The 19,187-nt window shown below is 37.6% G+C and overlaps 3 protein-coding genes across 7 annotated transcripts; 1 reads left to right on the forward strand and 2 right to left on the reverse strand.

Annotated features, from left to right (window-relative positions):
• Window positions 1–486: 486 nt before the first annotated feature.
• Window positions 487–6,404, reverse strand: sys1 (SYS1 golgi trafficking protein). Its single transcript, XM_042406637.1, has 4 exons — window positions 6,263–6,404; window positions 1,843–2,078; window positions 1,676–1,743; window positions 487–1,336 (listed from the first exon to the last, which is right to left on the reverse strand). The coding sequence occupies exons 2-4, from the start codon at window positions 2,002–2,004 to the stop codon at window positions 1,096–1,098; spliced, it is 471 nt and encodes a 156-aa protein (XP_042262571.1). The 5' UTR covers window positions 2,005–2,078; window positions 6,263–6,404; the 3' UTR covers window positions 487–1,095.
• LOC121894207 (bile acid-CoA:amino acid N-acyltransferase-like) lies at window positions 5,534–15,265 on the forward strand. Of its 5 annotated transcripts, none has more exons than XM_042406634.1 (12): window positions 5,534–5,869; window positions 9,235–9,362; window positions 11,009–11,218; window positions 11,663–11,762; window positions 12,117–12,307; window positions 12,401–12,576; window positions 13,061–13,177; window positions 13,356–13,441; window positions 13,763–13,856; window positions 14,004–14,084; window positions 14,278–14,413; window positions 14,569–15,265. In XM_042406634.1, the coding sequence occupies exons 2-12, from the start codon at window positions 9,254–9,256 to the stop codon at window positions 14,667–14,669; spliced, it is 1,401 nt and encodes a 466-aa protein (XP_042262568.1). In that variant the 5' UTR covers window positions 5,534–5,869; window positions 9,235–9,253; the 3' UTR covers window positions 14,670–15,265. The 5 variants fall into 5 exon arrangements, with proteins under 5 accessions (XP_042262568.1, XP_042262567.1, XP_042262566.1 ...); XM_042406633.1 differs by lacking the exon at window positions 5,534–5,869 and adding an exon at window positions 7,961–8,026; XM_042406632.1 differs by lacking the exon at window positions 5,534–5,869 and adding an exon at window positions 7,983–8,055.
• Window positions 15,266–15,324: 59 nt separating this feature from the next.
• LOC121894211 (protein S100-B-like) lies at window positions 15,325–16,273 on the reverse strand. Its single transcript, XM_042406638.1, has 2 exons — window positions 16,105–16,273; window positions 15,325–15,477 (listed from the first exon to the last, which is right to left on the reverse strand). Exons 1-2 carry the CDS (start codon window positions 16,231–16,233, stop codon window positions 15,325–15,327), a joined length of 282 nt encoding a protein of 93 aa, XP_042262572.1. The 5' UTR covers window positions 16,234–16,273.
• Window positions 16,274–19,187: the final 2,914 nt, after the last annotated feature.

Below are 19,187 nucleotides of genomic sequence, written 5' to 3' on the forward strand. Positions count from 1 at the left end.
ATTTTAGACAAGATTTTAAAAGCCATCACAAAATAGGGAGGCTAAAATTGTTCCAGAAAGCATTGGCGTTGCACGTTGGTGATAGTTTTTTCGGGAACACAGACACAGCCTGCTGTCAGAACACAGCTGGTGTCTGACAAACGGTCCCCTAAGTGGCCACCTTGTCTGCATAATACATCATGACACAAAGAGATGGAAACAAACAGCCCTACTGGTGCAAAATGCTGTACAAGCTTGACAGGGAAGGCGTTTAACGAGCTCTTATTAGACTGAATATACAAACATTATCAAGAAATGTAAAAATAAGCCTGATTTTACTTTGACTTACGTCTGTTTGATTATGTATGATATCAGAAAACTATAATATACCTGTTGGAAAACTGAGCTCATAATTCAACATTTCACTTTTAGATGCAGCTATGAGAAAAATGATTAAAAGCTTCACTCGGTAAATCTGCACGTTGGCATCTCTAAATTGCAGTGAGGTGTAAGTGGAAGATTTTAATTTTAAAACCAAAGTATCCTTTACATAACATAGCAACCATGATGTTTGTTTGCCAACGCGGCCACCTTGTAATTATACCAATGCAAAGAGAGAGCAACACTGTCTGTTGTTGACATTTGCTCTCTCATATTTGCTCTGAAGATTTCCTATGGGTGTAAAAAGAGAACAAATATCATCAATCTTAAAATGTCTTTAGATGAGGCAATAGGATGTTCATGCTAATGTACTGAATATTAACACTCACAAAATAAGAATTACTAACAAAAAGCTATAGTCATCCGGTTGAGAGAAGGGTGTAAACTGACGTCTCTTTTGATAAGCCTTAAAATCTGTATCTTAATATGCTACACAGTTAATACTGTCCAACATTTAATGGACAGTTATGAATAAATAGGTCAGTTCATCTGGTGAATCACTTGACGTTCAATCCAATATATATATATATATATATATATATATATGTATATATATATATATATGCTGATGGCGGTTCATGTTCCATTTCTTTTGCCAGCAGCGAAAAACCTTCTCTGAGCAAGTTCCTCGAGGGTTAAGCGTCCACCAATTTTCAGCGTGGCGTCAACAAAAATTCAAAGGTTAGATTTGGGTCCACTATTGACTGGAATAGCCCTGAGCTCAGTCCGCATGCACAGGTACTCTCCAATTACAGCCATCAATGCCATGCAGGCCACATTGACGAGCCACCAGGACAGGGCACCTGGAAGATGAGCATTATAGATCCAGCAGCCAATCATGTGGAAGAAGTGCACAGTGACTGTGAAGTCCAGGCACTGTTTCCCTCGACGGACGAAGAACCACAGACCAAGTGCGCTGCAGGAACAACGAGACATAAAAACTATGTTATCAACAACGCAGTCCTCTGCTTTCAGATAAGATTCCTGTAGATACAAAGATCCACCTTCAGAGTTGTTAAAGTTCAGGTCTTGCTACACACCAGATCTATAGAAATTAAAATAAATGACTACAATATTTTTTACTTAATCTAAATTAAGAACTGTTACAACAGTGTTTAGTTCTACTGGTGGAAATCCTTCACTTGTGCAGGAGTGAATAAATACTTAACACCCTTTAATAAGGGTTGTCTCATAAGATACTTAAACAAACAGCATCTCTTTGATGTGCAGAGAAAAGACTGAAGACGTCTCTTACCAGGTAAGTGAATTCAATATGAACGCCATCATTGAGAGCCTGCCCTGTATTGTTGCAAAACCAAGAGCCTGCCAAAGCACAGCAAAGATTTGAATACCATTTCAGGAGCACACAAATTTGGCACAAAAAAAACAGGTTACACAGACAAAATGGATCCCATAACTTACTTCATAGCTAAAGATCTGGTCCAGTGACCGACTAGTTTGCACCAGACTGTCCACTCCTGCCAACCACAGGCCCAGGAAGCTGTAGTAGATGCACTGCATCAGCACAATCTGACTCACAATGAGGACTGGGTCCCAAATGTAGCTACGGAAGTTACCGGTCATCGTGGACTGATATTACACGTAGAGGCCCAAAGGATGTTACCAGCTGGCCCATTCAGAGTGTGAGCTCAAAAAATCTGAAACAAAAATACAGACAAAAGACAGTTAAGCTTAATAAAAAGCATTATCACATTTCATTTCTTGGGTTTAAAACCTTCATGCACCAGATTTATTACACAGAAATAGGACAAAAAACGTCAGATTACAGCAGTTTTTTTGAAACTATTAAGCCTACTGCATTGCTGTAAAGTAACTTATCAACAGTCATTTTCTCATCTTCACAGATGGAGCAAGGATACTTCGAAAGGGGCGCTAACCTCTGTTAGCTTGTAATGATTGCTTGACACTTAAAATTATGAAGGTATTTTGTTCTTGAAGCATTTGGTGAGTGAAAGGCATGTGATTAGTTTAGCAGTGCAAACAGTCCTTTTTTACCCCCACCCCCGGAGTCAATTACTAGTCATTATCAACAGGCCAGGAATGTAATCAATACATTGAAATCAAGGGTAGAGCTTTGCAATGTTCTCTTAAGAAAAGGATAAAGACAGACAGACTAACCATCTGGATTAAAAAAAGAAAAAAAATCAGTCAGCCACAAAATAAAGAAGATTTTTAACTAAAAATCTTTCTCATGATTCAGCAGGTGAAATATTTTTTCATCCAGATGGCTAGAAGAGTATTTGGGGATTGTGGAAATACCTTCAGAATAGGGCTGGGCAGTATATCAATATTATATTGATATCATGATATGAGACTACATATCGTCTTAGATTTTGGTTATTGTACTATCGTGATAGACCATTCTAGCTGTTCTATTATTTGCCTTGTTTGATTGATTTATTTATTTATTGACTGGGACAGGGTGCAGTTTGAAACATTGAAGATGCACTGCACCAGAGTTAGCTTGAAGCTAGTTTGCATCTGTAGTCCCCAACAAAAAACATACAACAGCACAACAACAAACAGTACAAAGCAAAAAAACAAAAACAACAAAAAAAAAAACACACACACAAAACGCACCATACAAAATACAAAATACAAAACTACACACAGCACATCACATACACCCACAATGTCAATTAGAACTTGTCAAATTTAAATCAAGACCATAGATGGAGTTTAGACTCAATGGTTACACAGCTGATTGGTCTTTAGTGGATTTTTTTAATTTGGCCTTGAATGTATTGATTGAACTACAGTTCTTCATATCATCAGGTAGGGCGTTCCACTGAGTTGTGGCTTTCACAGAGAAAGCTGACTGCCCATATGCAGTGCGACGAAATGGTACAATCTTGTATAGAGGATATTCTGGAGGATCTAATAGAACTTACTGAGCGAGTGGACACAAAGTCACATAGTGGAGGAGGGGCCAAATCATTTAAAATTTTATAAACTAGGCACAAATTTGAGAATTATCTAAAATCCTCAAAGCTCAGTAAATTGTATTTCTCCAGTACCCTACAGTGATGGAAATGCATTGGCTTTTTTTCCAGAGTTTTTAGAGTTTGTTTATATAAGGACTCAAGAGGTCTTATGGCGGTTTCTCTAGCCTGCCCCCAACATGTGATGCAATAAGACATATGGGAAAGAATCATAGCTTGCATAAATATCTTGGCTGCGTCCAAAGAGAGACAGTTTCTAATATGTCTAAAATTTGCTAAGTTGTACTTTATGGTTTTAACCGTTTTTTTAACATGTTTCTTTAAGTTCAAATTTGGATCCAGTGTCACACCAAGATATTTAAAATCAGTAACTATGTCAATTTTTTCACCCTTGATGAAAATATCGGTGTTAGGAAGTTGTACCATAGTCTTAGAGAAAAACATACCCTTTGTCTTGTTTACATTTAGACTCAGACATGATTGATCAAGCCAATGTGTGATCATCTCCAATGCAATTGTTAGCTTTGCAGCAGCTAACTCAGCTGTTTTTGCATGTGTGTACACAACGGTGTCATCTGCATACATTTGTAGCTCTGCATCATGACACTGTTGAGAGAGATCATTAATATATAGGCTAAATAATAGGGGACCTAACACCGACCCTTGTGGAACACGCATTGTGCACTTCATGGTACTGGACAGTGTGTCACCAACTTTAACACATTGTCTCCTATTAGATAAATATGAAGACATCCATGCCAATGCTCTAGATGAGAAGTTAAATTTAGTGAGTTTCGATATTAAAAGATCATGATTGACTGTGTTGAATGCTTTACGCAGATCTAAAAACACAGCACCAACTACTCCTCCTTTGTAAAGTCTTGATTTAATTTGCTCTATTAAGTGCAAGGTAGCTGTTTCAGTGGAATAAAGCCAAATTGCATACAATGTAGACCAAAATTGCTTATATTAAGAAATGTTGTCAGTTGTTTAATGACAACTTTCTCAGCAACCTTTGAGAGTACTGGCAGTATACTTCTTGGTCTGTAGTTACTGGCTTCAATGCAGTCTCCAGATTTAAAAATAGGTGTGAAAATGGCACATTTCCAGTCATCAGGAAAGGAGCTGTGTTTAAAAGACAAGTTAATTAAATGAGCAATAGGGAGAGTTAAAATATTTTTGTGTGATTTGACAAACATGGTTTCAAATTGGAAAGCATCTCTTACAGCTGATGATTTTGTTTACTTGTAACTCATTAGTTTCTACCAGCTCGAAAACCTGGCGTGTAGCATCCATAGGAACAATATCCAGTTTCCTTTTCGTAATTTTTTTTCCTAACTCATTTACAGACTCAAGGAAAAATTATTTAAGACAGAAGCAACAGTAAGATGATCTTCAATTAACTTTCCCTGGACTTTGAGTTTAAAATTTTGGGTCCCTCCTTGTGAGATTATCAATGTTTTTCCAGATCAATTTACTGTTGCCTTTTGCCTCATTCAAAATATTGAGATAAAAATGAGATTTAGCTTCTCTTAGCTCTTGGATAAATTTGTTCCTTAAACGTTTATAAATCAGCATGTCAGTGTCTCTTCTAGTTTTAATTGCCTTCCTTACTGCAGCATCTCTAGATTTCACTAGTTTCCACAAATTGTCATTAAATTGTTTTTATTTTTAGATTTTATCTGTATCCTCACATTAAATCTTTCCCTCACAGAGTTGATTCTGTGAGTAAAAGTATCATAGCCATAGTCCAGATCATCAGAGGACAGTACATCATCCCATCCATCAAGCTGTTAATTTCATTGGTAAATTCTTCTTGCTTAGTTCTGGGTATGCATTGAAGGATCATTGTCTTAGTTGCTGTAGTCTTAAATCTACTTTTAGTCAGTTTTCTTGCACATAGGGTTAGGGTATGATCTGATAAGCCAGTGATTAAATTATAACTTTTAGTTATTCTTTCTGGTTTGTTGGTAAATATCAGATCAATTTGTGTACTGGAGCATTTTGCAATCCTAGTTAGGCCTTTTACTAGTTGTTCTAGTTGGAATTTCTCTGTGATCATTTTTAGTTTTTTCCTCTTAGTTTTATCCTCCCAGTTCACATTAAAATCACCCATAAGTAATAATTCTTTGTTGAGATTGCACTCTTTCAAGACTTCTGTGAGTTGATCATAGAAAGTGTCATCTGCAGACCGTCTGTTACCGACTTAGTCATTATATCCACATTGCTGATGATTATTAATCAAACCTCTCATTGTGTAAATATTTTGTGAAAGTACCAATAGTCATCCCTACAATATTTTCACAATTTCAATATTGTTTAAATATAATCGGTTAATGATCTTTTAGGCTGAATTCATGGTGGTAACAATTGCATGAAAGGCACAAACTGGGCTGGGAGTGCTGTAATGTTAGATAAATATTGAGCCAGTTCAGTACCAGTGGATGACACGACGTCATAGAGAAGGAAAGTGTCCTAAATGTGGAGTGAGTCTTACCCTGATGTAACTATCTCTGACTGTGTTACATAGGATTACTTCATATTTAACGTCAGGAGCAGGCTAATAACCGCAGCTAGTTAACTGCCCACCAACACACACTCAACTATTAACGTTAAGCGGCTACACGGTGTTAACGCTGTTTTGTGGTTGGCTAAATTACACAAAGCCCGTTATGACATTCAGTCAAAATACTAATAAAAGCCAAGGCAGCTCAGACATTTAACCTAACTAACCGACTGGCAGTAACTATGAGGTCTCTTCTACCGACTAACGGCACATCAACACGGAGGATTAGCGACTGGTTACATCATGTTAGCTAAAACATGGCGGGTTTCTTTACGAGCAGCAGTTTCAGAAACTCAGAAACACAGATACAGACCTGAACCATAAAGAATGAGCCGTTTCAACGATAATCCCGTCGGTTGCTTACTGTGTTTACAACTCCGCTAAACCGGGCCTTGTGATGGACTGGCCAAACCTTGGTTGAAAACACGGAAGTCATTGTGGTGAACCCAGAAGTAAAACTTACCAGCTAAAGAATTATTTTCAGTGTCAAATACATGAGAAATGCTGCTGAATTAGTTCTCTGCAGCACAACTGATGGAGAAAATGTCTAACACGCTATTGAATAATGTCTATATTCTCGGAGTCCACGTTGCATTTGATTTTATTCTAATTCTGAACTAAATATGCTGTTTTTTTCTTACTACGCAAGAGGGACATTTATTTTGAAGTTCTTTCCCCGTTTCCGGCGGTTGCAATAAATCGCCTTTTCAAAATAAGATTTAATCAAAGCAATTCATGAAATGAGAATCAAACATACTGAAGAAGAAAATACAAATGATAATGACATACTCATTCTTTCTCACGCAAAGTCATGTTGTCTTTGTACTATTGAAGATAGTATTATGCTATATGTGAACGTGTATGGTATGTGTGAGTGAGATGTGTCTAAGTCAAGTCAGTTTTATTTGTGTAGCACTTTTCATACACAATGGCAGTTCAAGGTGCTTAATATCAGCATAAAAGCAATTGATCGACGTGATAAAATCGTTTAAACCTGTTAAGCAACACTGCCCCCCCCCCCCCCCCCCCCCCCCCCCACGGAACACTTTAGCCTTGGTGGCATTATTTTCAGGGTCACTTATACTCATTCTAACTTTTTTGTTGTAAAATTTAAAGATTTAAAATGAGTAACCTTTTTATTTTGGGTACGTTATTACCAGACTTGTGCACAAAAATGGAGTGCCTGGTAAAGGGTTAAAGCAAAGTTTAAAAATATAGAAATACACACACACACACACACACACACACACACACACACACACATTCACATAATAATAATGATGATGATAATAATAATAATAATAATAATAATAATAATAATAATAATAATAATAATAATAGGCCAGGTAAAATATTTACTTTTGATGACGTTTGCTTTTTTCACTTTTGTTGTAAAAATTAATTGATGTAGTGAGTTATAATGTAGGCTACACACAGAATAACTGACCTATAGGCTTTATAACTTGGAATTGTTTATTATAATCCGCTAAAGTAGACGGGCAAAGGTTGTTTTTGTCTGTCTACGATGTCAAGGTCCTCAGTTGATGATTTAATGTGAGTATATTAGCGGTGTTTAGCTGTTCATGTAGGCGAAAGGGGAAATCTCACCGAACTGTTTAAAGCAGCAGACGTGTATATATCAAAACCTTTAGAACCGTACAGAAAAACACGTTGAAATGAGTGACAGGATCTGGGATTTCAATTTATCTCAATGGAAACACTGTGGGTCTTCAGTCCCGTCTCAGACCGCATCTTTGTCCCCTCGCAGTCCAGAGCCTCTCAGACTTGAAGAGATGACGGTGAACACGTCACGGTACATAAGCGATTTTGTTTTTCCTAGGATGGCGAGGTCACGACTCGCCCTACTCTGCCTCTGATTGGCTTATCCTCATATTCTTACCCTAATTCTATACAGTCTATGATTCTAACCAACCCAACCAACGAAGGTAACGAGTACTAGCCAATCAGAGGCAGAGTAGGGCGGGTCATGACTTCGCCATCCTAGAATTTAAAAAGATTTAGGCTAGGTTTGGATCCAGCCTGGAGTTTAAGTTTTCAGCACGAACTTTCTCTAACAGTTAGGTGGACTATAAATGCTAAGTTAAGGTATTTCATGAATGTAGCCCGAAAAAGATTCACTGTAAATTTAGGGGTTAGGGTTAGTCTGCTGTCTGCTCCAGCAATTTCCCAAAGAATTTATTAAATTCTTTAGACATTGTGTCCAATAAATGCTAATACTGTCGAAAGCGTCGGGCCAGTCGTCAGAGTTGTTCTCAACATGTTTTGTCATGTTTTGCTTTTGGTGGAGAGTTCAGCAGATCTGTGCATGTTCACACATTCATCTATACCTCCGTGCTTATCTTAAATCTCACTTTACCACTTTACCTACCAGCATGGTTTATGAAATCACAACTAATTTGGAACCAATCGTGGTCCAGTGTTCAACTTACACAAATGTGATGTGGAAACTTGAAGCCTACAGTGCACAAACAGTGAGAATTAACTTTACAGTGAAGTAGGAGACATCTTGTTTTCAGCAGTTAAACTTTTGAAATGAATACTATTTACATATTTATAGATTCTGGATTTGTCAATGTTGGAGAAGGAGTAGATGTATTTTTTTTAAAAATTCAAACAGAACATTTTGGTGGAAAAACCAAATCAGATATAAATAATTATCCAAACCCAAGTATTTTTATGTCTTAAAACATGTTTGGAGGGTTTTTAAGTAAAGGATCTGAACCATCATACAGTAAAAGTTGTGTAAAAGGCATCAACTGTGTGTAGTTGTAGCTGAACTAAATAATAAAACTACATTCATTCATAACAAGCCATTTACATTCAAATTCAGATACAAATTGCTGAAGGGCGAGTCAAAGCAGAATGTAATGTTTATAGTTTGAGTTATGAATCTAGTAGTCATAAGTCGTAAAATGTTTTTTATTAAACTGGCATAAAAAAACAGGCTCAAACCTGCAAGCAAACTGGACAAATCCCCATTTTTCAGGACTTGACTGGTTGCCAGGCAGCACGTGTTTTCTTATGTAACTATAGGCTGCGGAGTTATGCAGGACAAAGGTCTGAGGTTAATTTCTAACAGAAGAGAAGTTCTCAGTCAGGCAAATCCTGGCAGCAGAGTGTACATTTCACCCTGGGATCAGCTGTAAGGTTTAATATTCAACTCTGCACCTCTGTGGGCAGAACTACCTTATTTCACTAGATAGACATAGCACAGCATTGTTTTATGCATGTTGGTATTTGATCTTTAGTTATTTCAATCTCTAGGGCTGACAGTGACAACATAATGGTGAGGGCAACCCTGAGTATGGTAACACTACGGCAGCTCATAGACATGAAAATGATCCCGTGCATCACTCTACACAGGAGGCTGACATGTTTGCATCATACAGCAGGTAAGAATATTGTTTTGTGTGTTTTTAAATGGGTTATTTGAAGAGCCGGGTCTGTGTTGCAGTGAAATTGACTTTGACCCTGAGTAAATCTGCTCACATGATTCTGCATCTCTACAACTACTGTTCATGCATGAAGGTTGTACTATTTGTCTTTGTTCATGGAGTTTCCCCTGACTGTCTGACATGCTGCTTCTGGTAGAACTCCCAGATCCTCAGACTCTCAGCTGCTCACTGAAACAAATGATTAATGACTGAAATGTTACAAAATGCTTTATAACACCTGTTGAGGATTGTCAAACTAAGACACATGTTCTATTCAGTGAAATTGTACACAATTTGGAGCATTTTGAAGTTTAGCTTCATCAAATCATTACATACAATAGGAATTGGGACTGCCATGTTGTAACAAAGGTGTTTGAACTGCTGTCACATATTGTTTTATGCCCTGAACCTAATAAATGAAAGGTGTTGAGTCCTGTGACGATGGTCTGTTGTCCCCAATACTCTCACTATGTCAGCCCTTCCTCATACATGGAAACTTCAGATCAAGTGAACCCCCACTTGAATTTTTTCCATTTTGTGTCATCATTGCAGCAAAAAGAATTGCACTACATTTAATATGGATCATATAATACAGAAGTGAGATTTTCATTTTTAGTCTGTTCATAGGATATAGATGCATCTTATGCTGGATGTTTTATCTTCGTTGATATGACAGGCTGTTTAAATATGACCATCCAGGACAGATAACCATATATTTTAGAATATGGTCAGAAAACCCCAGGAACATGTTTCAGCTTTTCAGTGACAATAATTAAACTTGCTATAAAGCAAAGGCTGGAGAGGGGACAGGAAATATGTTGTAGGTATTACCACATTTGTAATTTTCATTGTAGATTGCCGTATCCACAAAAGAGCTAATGTATTTGGCATCACTAAGTCTTCTGTTAATCTACGCTATTAGTTAGTAAGGTTTTACTGTACAGTTAGGTCATAGTCCAAGAAACAGCGGCTCTGACCTTTGATTCTTTTAAAAGGATTTCCTTATAAATATGGCACTTATTATGATTAGCGCTGCATCTAACATTTATTTTCATTATCAATTATTCTGTTGATTAGTTTCTCAATTAATCAATTGGTTGTTTGGTCCATAAAATGTCAGAAAATGGTGAAAAATCACTGTTCCCATAGCCCAAGGTCATGTCCTCAAATGTCTTGTTTCATCCACAACAGTCCACAACCAGAGATATGCAGTTTAGTGTCATAGAAGACTAAAGAAACCAGAAAATATTCACATTTAAGAAGCCGGAGTAAATGAATTTGAACATTTTTTCTTCAAAAATGACTCCAAACAATGAATTGATCATCAAAATAGATGGCAATTAATTTCATAGTTGGAAACTAATCGATTAATCAAGTAATCATCGCAGCTCTAATTATGACACTATAAAATTTCTTGCTTTGGCACCATTTGGTAAGAATATCAAGAATAACACTGTGGCAGCAAAGCACCTTGATACTGTTGGATTTTATCCTACTTTTGATACAAAATCTGACACCTTGACATAAGAGCTTTTACAACATTGTGTCCTCTGTGAATCTTCATAGAGCTAAACATTACAAGTATATTTTCATTCTTCCTGTAGGTGCAGTTCGATGGAGGAGCAGCTATAGACAAGCCCCCGTATTGACAGCCACACCTGCTCGTGCCCTCATAGATGAACACATCAGCGTTAAAGGACGTTTCCTGACACCACACTGTCCAGTTACAGTCTGTGCACAAATGCACAGTGAAGATGGGGACCTGTGGGAGTCATTTGCCCACTATAATACAAATGCAGATGGTACTATCAACTGTGAGTCACACTGAGTTTTGTACTACAGTATATTCACTGATGGATTATAATGCTTTTGTGATCATTTAAAGACCAAAAATGTAATATATTAACATGTTACAATAACTGAAAAAAGACACTATTGTCAAATTATATACAGTTAAAATGCTGGTTCCAATAAATATTGGAAAACAGAATAACAGAAAACAAGTATTAAAACAGGATTTTATTTAATTATTGAATAACATATAGTTACTGAATACTAAATTATTTGAAAAGAGCAGAAGATGAACAAAGTGTTTGCAGTTGTGACTTAATTATAGTTTTAAATAATGACTGATGAAAGTAAGTAATCAGTTCATTGTGCAGGCACCTTTTAGAAATCAAATTATATTAACCAGTTGGACTTTTATGTAGGATGTTGATTTAGTCTCTTCTCCCTCTGTGTCCTTTTCTCTCCAATAGTGGCCAGAGATCAATCAGTCGGGGGTTCGTATTTGGGCTGTGAGCCAATGGGACTCTTCTGGGCACTACAGCCGGCTCTGGGGGGACGAGAAGGTTTGAGGCAGGTGAAGAAAAAAGGCTCACTGAGAGCTGAACAAGATTATTTTGAAACTAACTCTCAGATTTATGAGTGTTTAGCACTGAAACCTTGCTACTACAATCACTCTTTCCCTCTATCCCTCCAGCCACCACCTGTAATAGAATTTAGGTTCATTTGAATACAGCATGTTTGTCAAATCTATAAGAGATCATGTTCATTTAATTGTTGTGAATCCCAGGATTTGCTCACACAGATTTGGTCTTGAACAATACCGGAGTGGAAGCACGCTACCAAACTCAAATGCTTGTTATTGTTGCTAGAAATAGTTAATGATTGATGAGAGTTTTTTGACATAATTGTGCTTTTTTCACACAGGCTGAGGAAAAAAAACGTAGAGACTCCATACGTGGTGCACATGTCCTTACTGGAGGGCCACGTGTCACCCAGTGAGCAACAGAGCACTGAGCTGGCTGCTGTGACTACTGAGCGCTGGTATGTGGCACCAGGCGTAAAGAGAATAGATGTTCGCCAAAATGGAGTTGTAGGAACCTTATTCTTACCGCCCGGTGAGCACACGATTTTATGCATTCACTCACAAATTTTAAGATTTGCTTGAAAAAGTAGTGTCCTCTCTGACCTCTTGCACTTATTCCCGGCAGGTCCAGGCCCGTTTCCAGCCATGCTGGACCTGTGGGGAATGGGTGGAGGACTAGTAGAGTACCGCTCCGCCCTGTTTGCATCCAGGGGTTATGCTAGCCTTTCCCTCGCCTACTTTGGGCACAAAGACTTACCTGCCCCACAGAATAGCATCAATGTTGGTGATGCATATTTCAAGGTAAGGCTTTATGTTATTTTATGCTCTGTTCATTGTTTTCTGCAACACTCGCTGAGAGGGGTACACCAGCGATTTACTATTGCACTTCCATAATGTTGGTGGACTTGTTAGACACAGATTTTTAAAAAGAACAGTCAAAGTTGAAGCAACAGAGGCTGAGATATCCTGATTCTAGTCGCTAGTAAGGCTCAAGCTCCAAAAACACTGGCTCATACATTTCCCTCAATAGCTTCCTTTCATTATACTCTCTCTCCCTTAATGCCCACTTCTCTCTAACTCCAAAAACTTCAGTTTGTAAATCTTTTCATTAAAAATGTAAAGCTTCAAGCCCAATCTGGTTTTCACAAGCTGAGCAGTAATCCTCATGATGTGTAAACTGAACTTTGTGTGTAAAATTGGCGGAGTGCCCCTTTAATAAAAGCTCATATTTCCCTTAATTGTTTTCTCATTCCCTTAAAATATCTTGTTTGTTCTGTTTGGACAGTCAGCTTTCCAACTACTTCAAGATCATCATCAGGTCTGTGCCAACAGAATTGGGATCATTGGTCTCTCCTTCGGAGTCTACTTGACTCTTCGAATTGCCACTGAGTACGGTGTCAAAGTACGTCAGAGAGTTCAATGTCTGTTTCTAAATTTTACAGTCTGATCAACACATAGCCCACATATTTCCATTTAGAATATGTAGGTATGAAGACAACATAACTGAATGTTTGGAAATAGAAAATTAACTGTACATTTTATTAAGTTTTGAAGTTCACAATTTATATTCTCCTCTCCAGCCTTCCTGTGTGATTTGTATCAACGGACCAATTGGAAGTACCATCAGGCTCTCAGACTCAGATGGCAGGTTTGAACAATTTGAAAGGTAAATTGTAATTTAAGATTGAATTTATCTATTATGATGTGTGTTACTTCAGACTCAAGTACTAATTTTAATCTTAGACGCTAACTGTTAACTGATTGTTATTCTAAATGTCTTATTGGTTGAGATTGTGTAAAAATAAACTTCTCTGGAATATAGCCTGGATTTTGTAAATTTGCTATCTGAGTAACACTGTTTAGTTGTGTGTCCAGCAGGAAATTAGTATCATTGAGGTTATTTTCAACAATTTTAGGACTGATCTTTCACCAGAGACTGAAAAAAATTATATGATTTGTGTTTTTTTCTGTGAAATTATCTTTTTAGTGACGATAAATATTGGACATATGATGACCAAGGCCATGTCAGTTTTAGAGATATCTCCCTGCCTACAAACCTTTTACCTGAGACCAAAGTGAAGGTGATGTGAAAGACTCAACAAACCACCACTGAGACACACACACACACATACACACACATGCATTACATAAAGGTCAAAATAATGTGCATATAGATATTTTATATCAATGAAATGTCTGCTTCAGAATGATCTCCTGTGTTTTTGCAGATTGAGAATGTTGCTTGTCCATTAATGTACATAGTGGGTGAAGATGACCTGAGTGCTTCAAGCATTGAGAACGCAAACGTGGTAGATTGTCTTATTTTCCTTTTATTTCCAACATAACACATCATTGATGTAAGAGAGCATTTATTGTGTAATACTAGTTAGACAAGAACACACACTTTTAGCTGTTAAATACACTTCATTGCTCTTGTACGCAGTTGTTTTAGGGCTTGTTGTACAGTTACAGTTGTTAAGTCACAATTTTTCTGGTCATCAGATCGAGGAGACTCTGAGAGCTGCAGGTAAATCCCACCTGTTTACCCGTCTGTCATATCCCGGTGCTGGTCACCTGATCGAACCGCCTTACTCACCAAACTCAAGATCATCGCTGTGGAGCGTTAAACCAAAAAAACGTGAGCTTTATCCCAGAATTACATTTTGAGCCTGCCAAGATCCCACTGTATATTTATTACATTTTAACTGTGAGACCCTTGATTGTAATATTAAGTATCTATTGTTGTGTGAAGTAATAATAACTAAAATGCCGCCTGTTTTGTTTCTCCTGCAGTCATCACTCTGTGGGGAGGTCACCTCGCACCCCACGCTGCTGCCCAGGAAGATGCCTGGAAGAAAATCCTGGATTGTATGGAAACTAATCTGAGGTTATGAGGTCTTGTTTTATTTGAGGACTGCAGGACGTGTATGTTTTGGTTTTTAGATGCAAGCACCTCCTGCAACTGGCTTGTAACCACTTCAAAAACTCACAATCTCACTCACTCACATTTAACAAGCTGCTCCTCCACAAGGGGGAGACGTTCAGCCACTGTCAGAACAGGTCCATTAACATATATTACATACAGGAGGGAAGTCAGCTCAGCAGTTTGTTAGTCCCAAACATTTTACATATAGTTGCTACTGGCACCTGCAGTTGTGACACTCAACAAGTAGTTTACATGCAACAAAAAAAAGTGAATATTATCTTTGTCTTTTGACTGGAAACGTCACATGTCTACACCATGCTGTTGCTGTTACTTTTCTCGCTGGCATCAGACAGGAAACGCAGGTCCAGAAATACAGGTCTGAATCAGCTGGCGCTGCAGCTCTGCAGTATGCAAATGTTATAGTGAATGAATGATTCTTTATGTGTTGCTGTCATGTATATATTTTATATGCTGCACAATCAATTTAGCTGATGTGGGTCAAAATCTTCTCAAATAGCCAGTAGTCAGTCCCACCAAAAATAAAATACACACTGTTTCTGTGTTCCTCAGATTTTTAATGGGTAATAATTTAATGGGTAATAATAATAAGGCACATATGCTAACTATTTCTTTTGGTAGTTTGGGATGAAGAGTTCATGGCATGCTGAGGTGACCATGGCGATGAGGGTAATGAACTCTTGGAAGTCAATCTCCAGGTCTCCGTTCTGGTCGAGGTCTGCAAAGAGCTCATCCAGGGTTTCGTTCTCTTGGATTTTCTGTTCATTCAAGAGTAAATAAGACATGAAACATTGCCAGTGACTAACTATAATTTAACATAACTTACTAACTTTTAACAAAAGTCTGTGGCCATACTTGCAACACCATAATGTTGCAAATCTCATTAAATACCAGGAAACAAAATGATTGGATACTGAAGGTGGTGACAGAAGAATGTTGTTTATCTTTTGCCATTTTGTGATATCTCAGACTCCGCTGGTCAGCACAGAATAATTGCTGAACACAAGCAAGCTGTAATTTAACAGTTGAACGTGTGTGCTAAAATGTCACATTAGTGCGCTATTTCAGTATTAAGCCAAAAGTATCTTTGGCTGGTCATTAGATTTCGATGTATCTTGTCATGAAGCATCCAGTACTGTCATGATATTTCACTCTAGGTTAGTGTTGGACCAACAACCAACAGTATCAAAGCATTAGTGCAGTTTTTGTCAACATATCCAAGGATCTAATTTACAACAACACACATATTAACTGTGGCACACGGCTGTCTCTAAGCAGACATGAAAATGACACATGCTTGGTAAAAGGTTGTTTTTATGAGGAATTATACTGTAAAGTGCTGCCAGAAACATGCCAATTTGTACACTTTCAGGTCCATAACTTACCAGTATGAAATGACTCATCTCGTTGTCGATGAGCGCTTTAAGCTCTGCTTTCTTCAGCTTGCATTTATGACCCGAGTATTTGTGAAACACTTGGATGATGGTGACCATGCTGCTCTCCAGGTCTGACATATTCTTCTTTGAGGCCTGCAACAAACAATTGAAATGTGTTTTACTCCCTCATGAAGATTTGATAGAGATACTTCTTTTTCTGTATGTTTTTAGACATAAAATACACTGTAATATATGCAAGCATTTGTAACTTATGTTAATATTATTATCATCTATGAATAGATCATAAATGTATAAAACATTTAGCCTGTCTTACCTCCATCTGAAGAAACTCCTCTGTCTTGTAAGGATCCTAAGTGCAACTGATGGCTCACCCAGCAGTGTGTTGACTGCCTCGCCCAGTTTACTGTGGACACTAAACTGTATTGATCACTCTCATGAAGGCTTCTTATCTGCAATGTACTGTGTAATGCACAACTAATGGGTATCAGTGGTCAGAGCCACAGAGTGAAAACTATTCACTCCTAAAATGCATCATTTGACTATGATCAAGTTTCTCCATTTCACTTAGTGAGTGCGTGTGTGTCTGCATGTGTCTGTGCACATGTGTGTGTGTGTGTGTGTGGGTGTGCATGTGTGTGTGTGCAGTCGTGGTTGTTTTGTTTTGCGGCCACCCCTTAAGTGGGGTCCACACACAGTGCTTTGAGTCCTGTAAACTTCAGTGGTTTCCTAATTATTTCTAGATAATATCTTGCATACTCAACAGACAAATAAAAACTGCACAATGCCTACAGACTGCATCGTATGCTTCTGATGGTTTTTCATTAACAGTGCTTTTATGCATTCAAATAACATCTTGAGCTTGTGAAATTATGTTTATCTTTGGTTTTTGGCTTTCTTTGTTTGCATATCATCCTTTGTAAATCTGTGGGATAAAAATGAGAAATTAGTTTTTGAATGTGTGGATAAGATTTGTAGCTGTTGTGAAAAAACAATTGTGCACTCATATCGACGTTAGCATTACACATAGAGAGAAAAAAAGAAATGCCTTTATGAATATCTGAGTAGAGATTTGAAGCAGAAAACTGTTAAACTCAGCAAAGCACTCACACATGTGTGACACTTAAGATACACATGCACACACAAACTGAAGTTACAAATATGATTTGTTTCACCCCTGATTGTAGCAGTTGGACCTTTGCTTTCCTCCTGATTTTGGCTGTAAAAGCTTTCAGGTTTCCCTGTTTTTCCATCCCAAGAAATCATATAGCTTCTGTAATATTCCTCTAATAATGCAATTAGCACTTAACAGTGAGTGGTCTTACAGAAACAGAGACTAAGGATAGCTGTCACTGAGCTGTAGCTCCAGGAACTCAAAAGACCATCACAGTAAAATGTGATTATAGAAACAACCAAAGCTGGATGCACTCTTAAACATGAACAGAATGCCAGCCTTAAATGTCTGCCTATATACACTTTGTACATACATGTACACACCGTACATCTATATAACAGTGTTCTCTACAGAGGCAGACAGAGAGGAGACTGTTTCCCTTTTCTTCTCTCTTGTTATTTAGAAACATAATTACTGGGACTTAAATGATTCCCTTAGTTATTGCATTTGTAGGCAATATGATTTGGGAAAGTCTAACAATAAGCCACCACCATTCTTGTTCCTTATAACTGCAGAGACTCTAAATTACACACAGAGGAGAGTCATAGCAACCTCTCACATGTAAATGGCATCCTGTTTGCCATATTGCCAGTTTTCATATAGACAGAAATACATTAACTGCAGCACTTTTAAATTGCAAGGTTCAAAGTATGAAATAAAACCTCATTTTATTAATGATATTGGGCTATACAAATAAAATTGACTTGACTTGAAAATGGGTAAGGAGGGGATCGTGATGTCACGATAAGTCATAAAATGTCACAATGAAACTGGCAGTTTGACAGCATGTTATTTCCTTGGTTTTATATACAGCATTTCCTGTTAAGACAAGTCATCAGGACATACTGTAGGGAGAAATTATTCAAGTGGTAAACTTGGGAGAAAATGTATTTAATGGAGAGGGGAAGGACTAGGGTTGTTAAAAAATGTAAAATGATTTTTTTTTTTTAGTTTTGGAGTTTGTATTTGCACCTTTTGAAAAGCAACAGATAAGTAATAAATAAACCACAACAATCCATATTAATGATGCTCATTTTACTCATTTTATGTTCATTATGTTGGATTTAGTGAGTGATTCTGACAATATGACCAAAAACCACAACAGTTGCGGGGGTAGATAGATATAGGATATTGTTCTTATATCACAATATAACAGAATACATTCTGTACATTAATTATGCACTTATTGTGATATAATTGGTTTTGGAGAGGATGCCCCCAAAGCAAAAATTCTCACCCAAAGCTCGAAAAAGATTAAGGCAGGCCATGTTTATATGTTTCAAAAAGAGAGGAGGAGTCTATTTGCTGATTAGTGACTTCGTGCTACAAGATGTGACACTTTAGAGGATGAGAGAATCCATTGTAAAAACAGATAATATGGCAGCTTAATGCTATTGTATAGTTTACTATAATTTTATTTTTGTATATATTCATTCTGCGTCCCCTCAGTTCTTCCTTTTTTACTTACATGCATTTCTGGTTAGCAAAAGAAACCCAAACCATCAATCACATGTTTAAAGCACTACTGCTTGGATGCGGAAACAGTCATCCCACAGGTCCTGAAATTAGTCTTTAAAGACTGGTAACACTGCAACAGTTTACTGACCAGCTACAACAGTTCCCCTTTGGACAAAATGATGTCACTCACAGGCCTGTTTTGCTGAGGCCATCTGCTCTGCAACAAGGTGTCATCCCAGGAAAAGCAGTTGAAAAACTGACCCTTTTTCGACTCTTACCTTTTTTGATTGGAAGCTTTGTCCCTCAGGAAAACACTTACTGGGGTCTCTATTTGCTATTTAGATCCATATGTGACATAGTTCTTGCACCTGTGATCAAAACAAGTTGGCTGAGTCCACTGTCTGCTCTCATCACAGAATTTCTGAAGAGTTTTCAGAAGCTT

Source organism: Thunnus maccoyii, chromosome 3, assembly GCF_910596095.1.
Source record: "Thunnus maccoyii chromosome 3, fThuMac1.1, whole genome shotgun sequence".
In the NCBI taxonomy this organism is placed as follows: domain Eukaryota; kingdom Metazoa; phylum Chordata; class Actinopteri; order Scombriformes; family Scombridae; genus Thunnus; species Thunnus maccoyii.

Excerpts from the sequence above, each read along its gene's own strand:
- sys1 (XM_042406637.1), bottom strand. The coding sequence starts at position 2,004 with ATGACCGGTAACTTCCGTAGCTACATTTGGGACCCAGTCCTCATTGTG. Across the intron at positions 1,744-1,842 it reads ACCAGATCTTTAGCTATGAA|GCTCTTGGTTTTGCAACAAT; the intron begins GTAAGTTATGGG and ends GTGCTTTGGCAG. Across the intron at positions 1,337-1,675 it reads ATATTGAATTCACTTACCTG|CGCACTTGGTCTGTGGTTCT; the intron begins GTAAGAGACGTC and ends TTGTTCCTGCAG.
- LOC121894207 (XM_042406631.1), top strand. The coding sequence starts at position 9,015 with ATGCAGGACAAAGGTCTGAGGTTAATTTCTAACAGAAGAGAAGTTCTC. Across the intron at positions 12,577-13,060 it reads TTGGTGATGCATATTTCAAG|TCAGCTTTCCAACTACTTCA; the intron begins GTAAGGCTTTAT and ends CTGTTTGGACAG. Across the intron at positions 13,178-13,355 it reads CCACTGAGTACGGTGTCAAA|CCTTCCTGTGTGATTTGTAT; the intron begins GTACGTCAGAGA and ends TCTCCTCTCCAG.
- LOC121894211 (XM_042406638.1), bottom strand. The coding sequence starts at position 16,233 with ATGTCAGACCTGGAGAGCAGCATGGTCACCATCATCCAAGTGTTTCAC. Across the intron at positions 15,478-16,104 it reads AGATGAGTCATTTCATACTG|AAAATCCAAGAGAACGAAAC; the intron begins GTAAGTTATGGA and ends TTGAATGAACAG.